At 52.0% G+C, this 15,983-nt stretch overlaps 1 protein-coding gene across 1 annotated transcript in view; it reads left to right on the top strand.

Moving 5' to 3' along the window:
- LOC144153456 (alkaline phosphatase, tissue-nonspecific isozyme-like) overlaps nt 1-15,983 on the top strand; it is a 93,952-nt gene that overhangs the window by 13,663 nt on the left and 64,306 nt on the right. The window contains exon 2 of the mRNA XM_077685100.1: nt 830-1,131. Within this exon, the coding sequence (XP_077541226.1) occupies nt 830-1,131 (302 nt within the window). The remainder of the gene's footprint in view (nt 1-829; nt 1,132-15,983) is intronic.

The following is a 15,983-nucleotide window of genomic DNA, read 5'->3' as shown; positions in this document are numbered from 1 at the left end:
TGCTTGTGCGCACGCGCGTGTGTGCGCGTGTGTGTATGCGTGCGTCCGCACGCATGTGTGCGTGTGTGTGCGCGTGTGTGCGCGCGTGCGTGTGTGTGTGCGTACGTGTATGTGTGTTTGTGTGTGCGTGCGTGCCTGTGTGCGCGGGCGTGCGTGCATGCGTGCGTGTGTGTGCATGTCCGTGCGTGGGTGTGTGCGCGTGTGTACGTGTGTGTGCGTGTGTGTGTGGATGTGTGTGTGCGTGTTTGTGCGTGCGTGTGTTCGTGCGTGAATGCGTGTGTGCGCGGGGAGTGTGTGAGGGCATGCATGCGTGCATGCGTGTGGTCGTGCATGCGTACGTGTGTGTGTTTGTGTGTGCGTGCGTGCGTGTGTGCGCGTGTGTGCGTACATGCGTGCGTGTGTGCGTAGGTGCGTGCTTGTGTGCGCGGGGTGTGTGTGGGTGCGTGCGTGCATGCGTGCATGTGTGTGTGCGTGCGTGTGCGTGTGTGTGTGTGAGTGTGTGTGTGTGTTTGTGTGCGCGTGCGTGCGTGCGCATGTCGTGTGTGTGCGTGCGTGCGGGGGCGCGTGTGTTCCTGTGTGTGTGGATGTGTGTGTGTGTGTGTGCGTGTGTGTGTGCGTGTGAGTCCGCGCGCGCGTGTGCGTGTGCCCGTGTGTGCTCGCGTGCGAGCACGCCGGTGCGTGTGCGTGTGCGTGTGCGTGTGCGTGCGCGTGGGTTAAAAGCGGATACCGTGGCTGGAGTGGAGCTAAATGAGTTACCAAAGGCTAGTCCTTCCGAACCAAATAAAGTTGTGCTTTTTCTCCACGTCCCCTTCAACTTCGTCCTGGACAGCTTCGAATCCCTCGCCGCCGAGAGCGCGGCATTCTACCGTACCCGGCGTCGTGCCCCCCGGCGAGGAGCGCACCGAATATTGGCGCGCCTCCGGGCAGCGCACCCTGGCGGAGCTGCTGGATCCCACCGTGCCGGTCGTCGTGGACGCGCCGGCCAAGAACGTGATCCTGTTCGTCGGCGACGGCATGGGCGTGTCCACGGTGACGGCAGCCCGCATCTACGGCGCCCAGAGAAAGAACGGCGCGAAGGGAGAGGAGAGCAGGCTCGCTTTCGAGCGGTTCCCTTTCACTGGACTCATCAAGGTGAGCGTGCGTTAATTATGCACAAACTAGCCAAAACAATTCAGCGAAATGTAACAGGCTATTGGTGAGAGCGAAAGCCCTACTGCGCACCATGTCGCCATGTCATTCATCGTGTCGCAATGACCTTGAGCAACCAGAACACACCCTGCGCCTCTTTTGTATTCCTTCCCTCGCTCTGAGCCTCCCGCTGCGGTACCACATGACTGGGCAAAGGTACGTTGGCTGCTTAGGCGGCGCTTGGTCGCTCTGCACCGGCTGAGCCGTGTGAGCGTACGTGGGCAACCACTGGAATAGGTGAAGGTTTAGCGGCTGCTTTGCCTCTGCTCGGTACTCCAAACTGGCCACCGATGAAGCTTCGGTTAGGCTGTCTGTGCATACCCAAAGGGATGTATCCAGTCATACAGTAGATATAACCAGAAGGCGGGTTACGAAATCTCAAAAAAGCAAACTTTCACTAACGCTGCGTGCATAGCCATTGCTTTCGCTCGTCATAATTAAGTTTTAAAGTGTTGAATGTGAGCCATTTTTACAAGATTTCATTATTCGTGTACTTTATGCCCTCTACAAAGTTATAATTACCTCGAGTTTCGCGATCGCTGCGGCACCTGTCGCCGTTTCTTCGCTGCGTTTACGGGATTTGCTCTGCGTGGCTGATAGAAACTTGTGCGGTGCTTTGGTTCTGTTGTGCTTCTTTTCGCATTTCCGCGCCCTATAAAACTTGTTATGGTGACGTCTATGAGCAAAGAGTACGTTTAGTTCGCTTAAAACGTAGCCGCTTCTTCGTGGAGTACCCGAACGCCAACAAGAGTTACCCGAGGACGCGCTTCTGCGCGCTTCGTCGCCACTCTTCCAGGCCTCCGCGACGGCTTCGGCATATCACCACTGTCACCTCCGAATGCTTCACTTACAAATGAACCCCTTTGTTGCGTCGTTTAGACTTGATACTGGAAAATGAGCGGTTGGTTTCGTTTTTCAGCGCGGGCAGCGAATGCGGCATTGTTCCGAATATATCGTCGTAGAAATATGTGTTTCGGGGATGTCATTACCCAATCCCGGACAATATCTTGAGCCTTTTATAAGAATATAATCCATGCGAAAATGTTATGTACATAACAAGGCTGTGCTTCATTAAATGTGTGCCCACTCACGCTTTATAGCAAGAACCAAGGAAAGTTAATGAAACTACGGAAAAACAGACCCTGTGCAGGTCCGGAAGAAACAGAACAGCTCTAACGGGAATGAGAAAACCCAGTGCAGCTTCTGATATGCTAAAGTTGTTTGTCGATACTTAAGCCAGGTAGGACTCACCAGACCAACTAGACGTGACATGCACTGCTATTTGGCGAGATATGGGTGAGGGGAGGTGTGGGGGACGCTGTGTACAAATGCGGAGCGAAATCAAGCAATGCACGTCTTAGTAATCACACGCACACATCTCGCTTCGCTTTCCTTTTGTTTTTCGACTTCAACGAACAGCTGGTCGTTCGTCAGATGTATTTTTGGAAGTATACAGGGTAGGCAGTTCACCAGCGATAAAAAGTGTCGTTCGAAGAGTGTGGTATCTGATAGGGCACTGGGATTGAAGTTTGCGCTTTATTCTGCAGGCCATCTGTGCGATATGACGATGTTTCGAAGTGCGTTTAGTCGTGGACGCAGGTTATATCCTAAGTCTGTCTCCGCGCTGCTCGCGGAGAACATATGTAGCAGATGAAGGTTTACGAGCGCTTACTTTACGACATAACGACCCTTTGTCGTGTGCTGATCACCGAGTATAATTCTGCATTATCCATCGTACTTTCGTCCAATGTTCGCAAAATGAAGACACACTGGCATGTAAATGGTGGTCATCAATATATGAGGGGGACGCTGATTTCGTTCTACTGCCTCGGAAATGACGTGGCTTAGGTACTCGACACTGGGGGCCAAGAAAATGCCCTTTTCCAGCTTGAGCTTCAGCCCGGCATCCTGCAATCGTGCCAGGACGTTGTGAAAGTTCCGCAGGTGGTTCTGATCGTCTGTACCGGTCAATAGGATGTCGTCCAAGTACACCGCTACGTGCCTCATGCCTCTGAACAGGTTGTCCAGCTCCCTCTGTAAAATGGCAGGTGCCGAGGCCACGCCGAACGGTAAGCGCGTGTACTGGAAGAATCCCAGCGTTGTCGATATGGTGACGTACTTCCGGGACAACTCCTGGAGCACCAGCGGCTGGTACGCATCTCTGAGGTCTAGCTTCGTGAACTTCTGCCCCCCCCCCCCCCGACAACGCCGACCAGAGATCTTCAATGCGGGGCAGCGGGTACTTTTCCACAGTAGCGACGGGTTGGTGGTGACCTTGAAGTCCCCGCAGATCCTAACACTGCCGTCTTGCTTGAGGACTGGCACCATGGGAGCGGCCCACTCTGAAGACTTGACGGGCACCAGGATGTCGTCTCGCTGCAACCGTTGCAGCTCCTGGGTGACCCCGTCCTTCAAGGCGAACGGCAGTGGGCCCGGTGTGAAAAAACGGGGCCGTCTCCATCTGGAACATGAATGCTTGCCGCCGTCCACGTGAATTGCCCACCCCGGGCTGGAACAGGGCCTTGAACTTGGTCAGGAGGCTCGGGACGTCTTCCACCGCATGCACTGCTACCTGGTACTCCCGCAGCCGCACCCCGACGCCTGGATCCAGTTCCGGCCCAGCAGCGTCGATGACGACCCCTTGGTCAAGTACAGCGGCAGGGTGGCCTCCCTGTCGCCAAGGCGAACGCTGACCCGGGCTTGGCCCTCGACCTGGGCCAGCTGTCCGGAGTAGCTGCGCAGCATGACGCCCGACGCCTCGACGGACACTCCAGGGAAGGTGCGTTTGAAGGCTTTCCCGGCCATGGCCGACAAGCTGGCCCCTGTGTCCAGCTCTATGGAAAAGGGACGCCCGCAGACTTCGACAGTGAGCATATACGGGGGCACAGCCGACTGAAGTATGTCCGTGTGCCACATGTCAAAATTCTGCGGGTCTTCGGCCCCGACATGAAGGCTAGCCGTTTCACATGAAGCTGCTGCCCCACGCCCCCGCCGCCTAGCCTTGCGCCGACTCTCTTGGCCGTGGGCTGGCGCGGAACATGTGCTCGGAACATGTGCTGCTTTCGTCCGTTCGCCGTCCCCCCTCGGCACGCCCGAGCAATGTGCCCAGTTCTGCCGCACGCAAAGCACTCCGCTTGCACGAACTCGCACTGTGAGGGGGGGGTGGTCACCACCGCAACGACTGCACCTGCCATGCCGTGTCGCCATCTTGTTCACCGCCGCTTCCGTCGACGGTGAGCCGGCCGCACGCGTGCTTGGCCGCAGCGTCCATCGCCAGCGCTGCCTTCACGGCGTCGTCCAACGAGGGTTCAGGAAGCTCCAGGTGTCGTGTCTGCATGGCGGGGTCGTTGATGCCGCAAACGAAACGGTCCCGGAGCAGCGAGTCGAGCTGCTCCCCGAAGGCGCAGCCGCTCGCTAACCCTCGCAGCGCTGCGACGAACTGCCCGAGAGTCTCTCCTCGGCGGCTCCGGTTGTTTAAGCGGAGAGAGAGATAGAGAACAAAACTTTATTTAAAAAAACGGGATAGCGAGGGGGTGGGGGGGGGGGGGGGGGAGGACCAGAGGTCCACCGCGACCGCCAGAGCTCGGCAGGTGACCAGCACTTGGCTGGACTTTGCGGAGCTGCCCAGGGCCTGCTCCCAGTGGGATGAGGAGGGGAGTGGGGAATATGGGTCAGCAGGACATTCGCAAAGAGAGTGATACAGAGTATCCAGCTGACCGCACTTGGGGCAGTGGGGTGTGTGGAATGGATGTGTATGTGTATGTATTAGTTGAATACGATGAGGGAACGTGTGCGTTTGTAGTATCCGTCACATGTGGGCAGCCTCAGGGGATAGGTGTGGATGTGGGGGTGGGATAGTACGGCGGAGGAGGCGGTAATGAAGGGTAATTTCCCTGAAACTAAGGAGAGACTCGGAGGACTCGGTCACGGGAGGCCCGTGTATAGGTGTACGAGAAACAGCGGCCCGGGAAGCAAGAGCCCGAGCGTGTGCATTCGCTGCCTCGTTAGCACCTATGCCGGTGTGGGCAGGGATCCGCACCAGTTGCACGGGATCGGTCGGGGGGCTTTGAAGAATTGTGAGGGCTACGGGGCATATAACGCCTTTGGAGAAGTGCCGGATGGCCTGCTGGGAGTCTGATAGGACGGTGATTGGGGTGGGGCTCTGGGAGAGCGCAAGGGCAATTGCCGCTTCCCCCGCCGTAGTTGCACATGAGGTCGAGATGGTGGCACTGTGTGTCGGGACATTGATGTCAGGTCCGGTAACCGCGAGAGCATAGCCGGTTTATGTGTCTATTTGGCTGCATCTACGTGCATGGTGTGTTTGTCAGGGGGTTGGAGTTTTGCATGATGACTTGCACGAGCTGCTCGGCGGTTGGCATGGAATATGGGGTAGCGCTCCTTTAACGTGGACGGAGCCGTGCTGAAGTGCGAGCATAGCGTCGCGAGAAGCTCACCCAGCGACTCGTCATGCGGCGTGGCCGGGTTGAGGAGGTCGAGCAGGAGAGCGAAGACGCGGGTCCCGCAGCTGGCAAGGAAAATGTCGCGCTGTTTTGCCTCGGGTGTGTCTTTCGCCAGGAAAAACACTCCGGCTTGTTCCTCGTAGACCGGCCAGGCGGACCCTTCACCGTCGAACGGCTCGAGCCTCCCGTACAGCGGCATGGCGTAATGACGGCCGGCGTAGGGGGGGGGGGGGGGGAGGTGTCTCGGAGCTCTCGGTGGCTTCGGTCGCTCCGCGGGCTTCTTCCCTCGTCGCCAGTGTTACGATTTGGCCCGCATTCGTGAACCTGGGAGGGTCGGGGTACCCTCCAGCCGGGAGACGACTCGCAGCGTGTTGGTGATGACGGTGACTGACGGAGAGCGGCCGTGTTCGTTGGTGTTCATTGGTCAGCCGTGCACAATGTTTCCCACCGAGCATGGTGGGGCACGAAACTTAGAGGCCAACGAATATTGGGGTCGGGGGTGCCACACACTTGTCACAACACCGTAGTGTATAGCCGTAGCATGAACCTCTGAGGAAACGATGGTTACGTTACAGAGACACCGTTAGTAAATTTCAGGGCAGTGTAACTACTATCAGCTCCATGCATGCGCCGGTTCCGTGACGCTGGCCTGTGAAACACACCTACGTTTATGCAGGCCGAATGTAAGTTGAAAGTTCAAAGTTTACTGCGACAACATGTACAGGAATGGCTATACAGTTGTCGAGGTGTACGGTCAAAAAGGCTACAAAAAAAAGCTTGACAAGGTGACGTCCTCCTTCCTCCTCCCGTTTTGGCACGACTCTGTGGGAAATGACACGTCCTTTGTGACAATAAAAATAACAGAAGAATGCACACAATTAACACATAGAAAATCAGCTTTCAGCTTTCAGACCCTAAGATCGCGTCAGAAACTTTTAAACTCTCGTGAACACACCAGATTTGCTAACAGAGAGAGAGGAAAATAAACGTTTAATAAAAACGAGCAAATTTGGTGCTAGATGGCAGGGGCACCAGCCCTGTGGGGGGCAACCTTAGTCCGGGATGCCCTGGTCCTGGCTGGCTGCCCGGGCTCTAGCGACGACTTCTTGTTGCGCCGCAAGGTCCGAGCTGGTCAGCCGGTCCACCCACTGCTCGTAAGTAGGGTTAGGGATTGGAAATAAAGACGGGGATTGCTGGCATTCCCATACCAGGTGACTGCTCCACATAAACATGGATTTCCAAAGCCCGTAAATCGTAAATATCACTGGTGGACGTGCCGCAAAAGGAGCGGCGGCAGTGGGAAGCGCGACGGAGACTCCCGCGGCTGCTTTCAAAACGGGCCGCTCGGGGGACTGCAGTTCGGCCCCTGCAGGCAGCGCTCGAGCCGTTTTAAATATTTAACAATTGATTTTCTTTTACACCACCGCTGGATCAATGAAAGGCCGCTCGCCCTTTCATTGCGGCCTGCCGATTTCTCTAGCAAATAAAAGTACTGAAGTGAAAGGAGCAGTTTATTCACTGACCGTGGCCGGAGGTGAGGGAGCTGCGTATTGACGAAGTAGGCGCCTTGCACCTGCCAGCACGGTTGTGTGCGAAGGTGTCATACTTTCTATTGTGCGACACATTTACCATGCCGCCGTGTGGTCAGCATGCCAACGCGATTTTTTTTCGGGGCTGCTGTTAGGTATACCTGTCTGTGGATGAATTACACTGCACGCGATGTCTAAAAATTGTTGCGCTCCGTATTGTAAGTAGACTGCTCTACGAAAGCCGGAACTGTGCCACCCTGAGCTGCCGTCCAAAGAAAACCCCCGAAAGTTCTCGCTACGGTACATTTTCTTGATAAAGGAGCGACACGGGCAGCCCGCGGCACCCAATCTACAAGACCAACGTGTGTTCGCTTCACTCAACCGCAGATGATTACAACATAGGAATGAAGCGCAAGTTGCTGCTTCCAACAGCCGTGCCAAATCAGTTTCCGTCGCATGCACAACCTACATGATTCCAACCAACGTAAAAGTCTACTTCACGTTCCACGTGATCCATCCACACAAACGGGACTTTCACAGGAACCGGCGTTACTCGTTAGTAGCAGATAGAAAATAAGGAAAACGGCCCCGTCTAGAGGAAACCGGCGCTGGACGCGCATGCAGACAGTGGATACCAGAAGAACGCGTAGCTTCGTGTGGGTATGCCGATGGTGAGAAACACTTGGGAACGGGGTTGAAAACTGAACACTTCCAAACAAGATTTACCAGGTTTGACATATTGCAGAGACAAAATGAGACGGACGCTGTCTTGAAGCGAAATTGGGGAAACTAAAACGGGCACCTTCAGACACCTCAGCCAATACGTGATGAAATCAGAGAAAACTTTCGGGAATATGAGGGCAGCCGAGCTCTGCTGCCTCTAAAGACCCTTTTGAAAGCCGCGCAGGGAGAAGATACGAATGCGAAATTTGTCAAGTAACTGATTATCAACCCTGATACGGCATGGCTACCTTTGCAGCAGTTCACGTTGCGGGAATAAGTGTAAGGTAATGCGACATCGTGTGGAATTTAGGAGCATGTGCGGAGAAGAAAAACTCCTGAAGCTGCTGTTTCGAAGCACACTGTATAGTTCGGTCGGATCTACTCCAGCAGAGGCTGCGCTTACAAGGGAAGAGGCAAAGGTTGCGGTCAGGAAAAGCGCCATACTACAGCCTTGCTACTGACGAAATGTCAATGCAGCAAAAAGTAATTAATGGCCGGAAAGCTGACATACTCCCCCGGCTTGTTGATATAGGATGTGAACCTCTCACCGGTGTTGGCCCGGAAAGCTATTCACACCCCGCCTTTGCTTTCACCTGCAAGGTCTTTACACGGCTTGCACTATCCCCGTAGGACATTTTATACCAGGAACCTAAAACATTCCCTGCTCCATAACCTACCGATTACTGTGCTGAAAGCTGTTAAAGAGGCGGGTTCCCCATAATCCGTAGTGTCAAGAACAACCTGGAGACAAACACCGTCATGTTTCCAGGCATGTGCGATGATAAAACACTGCAGCATGTTGTGCCACTTCCATGTCGGGAAAATGACGCGTTATTCCTATCATTTGACCCAAACCAGCTGATGAAGAACCTTCGAATCAACTTTCTTTTGTTCCGCTGCGGCTGCTTTCGTTTCCGAACCGCAACCGCCGCCGCGTCATCGGTAGCAAGCGCCACAGCGGACGCGGTGGAGTGAACGGTAACTATCGCTCTCACAGGCGGAGCCGAGCATTCGTCAGGCCGCACCAAAGGAGGAAGATCAAATGCCCGGGCCCTTCCTTCGTGTACCGGCAACACTGATTGCCTTCTTTCATCTCAACAGGAGCTGAAATATCCATAAAAAATTGCTCCAGAACTAAGGCCCTACGTGCCTCGTAGGCGAAAGCATTACGAATTCCTCAGGCGGTAGGTATCAGACATCGTTATTGCTACGTTATGTTTGCGCCTCGCTAGCTCGTCTTCACTCCTGGGCAAATTGGACGGACAGTTCGTCCTGTGAGGGACCAACAACTTCTGCCACCATCATTACCCCTTTGGGGACTAAATGTGAGGGGACGAACGGTTAGTCCGCTACCCAGTCGGTCCGTTCGGATACTCCCCAAGGACTAACTGCTGTGCAGGAAAAACAAAAACCCGGTACCAGCAGGGATCTAACCATCGACTCCCGCAACCGTACCCAATGAATCTAATACGCTACCAATAGACCACGACTCAAGTGTTGTTTCCGAATACAATTTTATTTTACAAAGGTATACATATATACATAATGCACTGTAACGCTCGAGGCGTTGACCGAAAATGGTACGTGTATATACTGTCGCCCCAGAAACTCCAATTACCTTCAGGCGAGCCTTCACTTGAGTAACAAAGTACCAACGGAGTCGGACAGTGTTGGCAGCAAATGAGGAACAAGCAGAAAAATATGACATTTCAGACAGTTATATCAGCCAACAGCCTCCAATATTTTTAACCATTTAGCGGTAGCGACGACCGATCGGCATGTCAGCGGCTTATGACGGTGTTTACCGGCAAAATGGGCGAGGGTACGCGCACGGGCACAGAACTATCTGTTGTGGGAGGGTTGTCTGCTCCGCTGTTCTTCTCAGGGCAACACACCCCCTGTTTTTCTGAACTTGCGAGGTGGTTTCGCTACCACCAAAGTTAGCTAAGCAGAGTGGGGCACAAAGTCCTTCAGATGCAGTGGCAGGGGGTGTAACACGCTCAAGGAAACAGCGTAGCACATGACACTCGCACAGCGCATATCCCGCCTATTTCTCTGCTGAACAATGTGATAAGGCGCCGACATGCCGACCGGTCATCGCTCCCGCTATATTATTAAAAAATTTGGGAGGCTGTACATGAATTCAGAATTGTGGGAAACTAACATGTTCCCATGTGGGTGTAAAGGATATACAACGCCCGCTCAGCGGGGCAAAGCGTCGCTACAGCGTACTAGTGCAGCAACGTCACAGCCATTGCCAGCGATGCATCTCTCTTTCTGTAAGCGCTACAGTGCTTAGCATCCCTTTTGCGTTGAGTCGCGAAACTCCGCGTTAGAATCTCCTGCCCCTATAACACCCACTGTTCATCCAGCCTTCGGCATAAAGTGCCGCCAGGTGATCCCGGGGTTCCTAGCGCACTCCACTGCATCCACTCGAGCCCTCCACAGCGAGTGGAGCCCCATGAAAACCACGCAGACCAGAGCACCTTGTTCTATGCGGGCGCACTTAGGTGCCGGAGGCCTGACCACGACAAATCCCATCGCTCGGTGAACGCAGTCTGCAGTTCGTCCGTGAATATGGCCGCGGTGTTACATTCTGCGAGGACGTGTTGTGCCGTTTCTCGTTTTACACAGAGGAGGGAACCCTCGCCGCCATGGATGAAGAATTCGTTATCCTGCAATCGTGCCTTTGCGGGCACCACTCCCTTGTGAAGGCGGAAGAAAAAGTCATTTCATTTCAAGACATCGTCAAGACATCGTTTCAAGACATCATCAGGTGTTGGGGATTGTCGGTAGATAGGGGGCGGCAGGACCTTCCCCACGAGGTCCCAGTACACGTTCCTGGGCTTCGTTTTGAGTAGATAATCCTAAGAGAAATGCTGCTCGAGCTGGACTAAAGCTAGCGCAACTTCTTTGTAAAACCTCGTTCCGCGCGCGTCAAAGCAGAGACATGCTGTCGTGGCCGGAAATGCGGTAGTAAAATGTGTATTGAAGCGTAAAAGGTGCGTTACTGTGCAAAAACGGCATATTTATTGCAACTGCTGTCCGCATTTCGATCTCTGCAAGCGAACGTGGCCGCGATTTGCGATTTGCGCTCTGCCAACGGTAGACTCAGTTCCATTCTAAGTAAGGCCTCACAACCATTGTTTTTTTTTTCTCATAAAACGCACAGCTGGGTGGCGGATTGGACGAATCATTTGTTTCCACTTAAATTCGCGTAAACTAAGTGCATTCTTAGTGTTCGCTACATATGTTGTGCTCATCTTATGTGAAAGCGGTCGCATGTCCGAGCGTCAGACTAGGGAAACAGATTTTCCTGCATCGGCAAGTCTGTTTCGGTGTTGCTTGTCCTGAACCTTTCGAGTTAGCGTTGCTAGATGATCGGGACTGGGAAATGCAGCCAGTTTTTACAGCAGTTGCAGCATTGTCATAGCATTGGTGCACAAGGCAATTATATACCGAGTCTAAAAGATAACTTGAAGACGCTTAGCTCCCTAGAGTGTTTTTAATTTGCAGCAACTAGTGCGTTTTTCTCGTCTGTTAAACATGTAAGTATTCATTACGCTTGGGGATTATCATCTGCTATTGTCACTTATTTTTGTATTATTGTTGACGCGCTTGAAATCATTATTGGCCGTCATTACCTTGCCCGAATAGTACGCAACACAGCGTACTAACATAACTTCACCAATAAGTGTTTGTCCATTGCGCTTCGCCAATCCTTGACATTACCCGCCGTTCGATTAACCCAAGACGCTTTTCTTATAAAGCGGATACTTCCTCCCGTGGCACCGTGTAAACCACCCACACACTGCAGTGACTTGTCTTTTCGAAACCTAAATTGGTCCACAAGCATATGCGCGAAATGGGAACGACGACGTCATTACAAGGGATTAACGACGTCGCAAAGAGACTGAATGCATGCGTTTCGGCTTCCCGTCAGTCCTCATATATCGCAGGGGACAAACATATAGTCCACATTTGTGCACACGGCACACACTCTGCAAGAGATACTCCTGTCGAACACGAATGGTTGCCCCCGAAGACTAACGGCTGCATTCTAGTACCCACTTTAGTCCCTTTTATCTAAGAGTGTATAGTTTCTTTGTCTTTCGGCACCTTGTCTTTCAATAGTTAAACTAGGGACACTTCACGCCACATCTCCCGCAAAATCATGGCTATTTGTGGCTGGACCCACCGCAGTGGCTCAGTGGCTAAGGCGTTGCGCTGCTAAGCACGAGGTCGCGGGTTCGATTGCCGGCCGCGGCGGCCGCTTTTCTAATGGAGGCGAAAAACAAAAACGACCGTGTGTACGAGATTTCGGCGCACGTTAAGAATCCCCAGTTGATGAAAATTAATCCGGAGCCCTCCACTACGGCGCACCTCATCGCCTGCGTTGCATCGGCGTCTTAAACCCTACAATAAATTTTTGGCTGGGGTAGACCCGTTGTGCTCGTGTGCCGTGACGTGCTCGTTTCACAAGATATGAGGTCATCGCCGCTCGCTTTAGGCTATTCCACCTTAAAACTCTTCTGTTTGCTCATCGAGAGGTGACTTCCCTAATACTCGATAAGAAAGTAGAAACCTAGGCAGCAAGCAGTGCGAGTACATCGGCGGCCACATTACACTACGTTGTTTTGAAACTTTAAAAACACCTACCCATGGAGAGTGCTGGCGGCTTCCCTGATTTCGGGGCGTGGTACTAGGGACGCTGATTTTTGTGCTCTGCACAGCGAAGAACCACACGAAGAGAATGAAGAGGGAAAAAAACTTTATTCTAACGCAATATTTAGGGTTTAGGATGTACCGGAAAACGCCAACTTATTCGTGAGCTGGTGCCAGTCTAGCCAACTCCGCCAGGCTCGAGGAGGAGAGTGCGGAAAATGTGGGAACTGGTTTGCAAGAGGACAGGAGAAACTACAATGTTCTAAATTAGCCTATGGTTCGGGACAATGTAAGGAGGGTATTCAACTGTTTGCGTCGAAGAATTTGTAGTTGCGTGATGGTAAGAGATTTTTGTGGAACAGATGGAGAGTTTCTTTATGTTGTTATAGTGAAGCCTTATTTTTTTGTTTATAGTGGAGAGTAGTTTTGCACGTGGGTGGAGGAGGGCGGGGAATCCAATGCGCCCACGGGTGCAGAAGTTGGCGGGTGAGGCTATGCACTACCTTATGACAGCATCACTCTTCACTGTCTCTCGGTAAAATGAATAATACCCTCCGTAGGGTGGGTCCATAATTCCGGGGTGCCATCACAGAGAACCCGGCCAAACAAAGCCGCAACAAGGGCGTAATATACAAAAATAGTGGCAAAACGACTAGTATAACTCAAATGTCATTTAGGAAGGCAAGCAAACTTGCAAGCCAACAGAGCTGCACTCCGCGGGAGGCAGAGGCATGACAAAGCTTCTGTCGCTCTCCGAACGGCACAAGTGTGGGCTGAAGGACCTCAGTGCAGAACTATGGCCCACCTTCTCTTTAATCGGGGTAATCAGCGTACATGTGCGACGAAGAAACTTCCGCACAAACTGCCGACGGGCGTTGTTGGTGCGGAGGGTGCAACCATTTATTCCTTAGTAGAAGCAGGTAATGATATTGAAGCAGACATTCATGATCAATTCCTATTTGTGAAGGTGCATGACCAGCGAAGCTTGAGTCTGCACTATAGGCGGCGTCTCCAGAAGGGATGTGAAGCTGAATCTGGAGAACGGCAACCTGTTTGGCCGACGGTACCGCCGCCGCGAGGAGCCGGAGTAAAATATCCATCCAAGCGCTTGAAACGACAAAAAACAAATGGTGTATGAATACAGACATGGTCGACGTAACTCCAACACGAGCCCTATTAATCGAAGCCCACATGACTAGGATTCATGCATTTTTGGTGTCTACGAGCAAAAAGTCGTTTTCTTCAGGTGGTACGCGTGGTGTTGGAAAAAGAACATCCCGGTGTGTGTGCTACAAGGAGCGGTCGCAATAAAAGCCTCACGACCTTCAGAAGGTTGTTTTGGACTAAAATCAAGCGTTACATTTTACTTTTCAGTATGTGGTTTAAAAAAACGTCAATAATAGCAGCATTTCGAACTAAAAATTTTATAAAACATCCCCCTCGCGAGGGGCACGGTTAAATGAAGAGCATTTTCGGGGGGCGCGCGACGTTAAGTAGATTGGGTTACGTTAATGTTGTTGCAGTTGTTGCTGTTGGTTGTTATTGTTGTTGTTGTTGTTATAATTATTATTGTAATTAATGAGGAGTCCTAATTAAGTAGTCACGTGACATCATTTATTATCTGGTTCGAAAGAAATTGATAGCGAGAGCGAACGCCGAGAACCGCCCCATCACGGCACGACCGCGCCACGACTACGTCACGATCACGCCACAACTGTTGTTGCTCCCGCGCCAAACCACGACGCATGCGCGCCCCACCTGTTGCTGAATGCGATCCGAGCACGCAGAGAACACGCGAGGAGCAGCGGAGAGCAGGCGAGGAGGAGTGGGGGAGAGGGCGCACCTGGAACGGCTGTTGCGGACAGCGAGGCACGCCAACGCCGGGTGACATCGTGAGTTAAAGAAATGCTCTGTATTTAAAAAGAATGCAGACCTACAGCGTCCATATCACATGAATTGGATATGCATATTGAGTACATTGGTTATCTACACGCACCATAGGAAGTATCAGTGCATTCTCGGATAAATTTGAGGAAGTTTCCTTAAAGGTGTTCTGCTTAAAGGAGTAACGTAATCCATGTCTGCTTTCGCACCTTCCTTCCTCTGTCGGCATTAGAGGCGCTTGCGTATCTAATTGCCTCCGGCTCCTCGAGGAAGCGGTCCCGTCGTGAAGACAAGTCGCCGTGGTTCATTTTGAAATTCCGTTCTCTTCTGTCAACTGCTTTATCCACAACTAAGCTCTGCCTTCCACGCTCCTTCAAAGAGTGCAGTGGCTCATTATTTGCTGTAAAGCGACTTGGTTCTTCCGGCGGTTTTGCGAGGGTCTGCTGCTGACGGCTTTCTGGCCCGACGCGCCGCTGGGTTTTATCTTACATCAGATAATGCTGCCTCCCGTACAAGGCACCTGATGGACTTGGAAGGTGGCTGGCGGAATGAGGGGAAGTTACGCGACATAACCCTAGTCTGGCCGTACCACCTACAGGACTAGGTCAGGGAAGACCCTTGCGATAGAACGGGCGCCGGAGGATGCCCGGATTATGCGTGCATCACGTTTTCTGCGCCTACAGAAAGGGAGCCAGAATGACCAGGTCGCATTGAACACAGCATTGGAGGGAATTCACTGTTGGTGCGCGAATTGGAAAATGAAAATTAACCTCGATAAAACAGTTTTCGCAAGAACAACGAATAAAACAAATAATACCCTTTCGTTTGATTATGAGCTCGATCAAAGATGTTTAAACCGAGTTACCCACTTCAACTATCTAGGCGTCAAATTGAAAGTTGCACATAGGTAATGTATGCTCTTCCTCAGAAACAAAATTATGGTACTTCAGAAGGAAACTTAAACTAGCTTCCATGAAAGCTAAGTTAACGACATAGACACCCTTTTACGGCCTGTGTTAGAGTACGGCACCATAGGAGCGGACCAGTCCCAAATGTGCCGAGTTGATCAGCTAGAAAGGATCCAAAGAAGAGCAGGAAGGTTTATAATGTCCAACTATCGATCATAAGAGTCTCTAACAGAAATGAAGCATAAACTCGCATTCCCTCCTCTATCCCAGTGACGTAGAGTGGCACGACTAAAGTTTCTTTATTTAGTCAACCATAAGTGCATCATTTTAGCTCAGAGCTGTACTTAAAGCCGCGGTCCTCGCGAATAGTAAGTAGTTAAGTTCAATTTATGACGATACTGACACTTAGAAAAGCTCTCAAGTACTCTTTCCTTACTCATAAAATAGAAGAATGGAAGCTTTTGCCGCAAGAAATCGTAAATGCAGGAACTTCAAACAATTCGAAAATTCTTTGCTAAACCATTTTTCAACCGAAACTTACAGTTTTAAGGTTCTTCGCCTTCCAGCCTTCCAACGGAGGAAATGTCACTGTACTTTCCTTAGTGTAAATTGGAGCCTCGAGTTGT

The sequence above is a fragment of the Haemaphysalis longicornis genome, unplaced genomic scaffold (genome assembly GCF_048455015.1).
Source record: "Haemaphysalis longicornis isolate Haplotype H1 unplaced genomic scaffold, Haemaphysalis longicornis Haplotype H1 scaffold_9, whole genome shotgun sequence".
NCBI classification, from domain to species: Eukaryota; Metazoa; Arthropoda; class Arachnida; order Ixodida; family Ixodidae; genus Haemaphysalis; species Haemaphysalis longicornis.
Note: the sequence above shows the minus strand (reverse complement) of the source record. Positions and strands in the feature narration are given on the sequence as shown.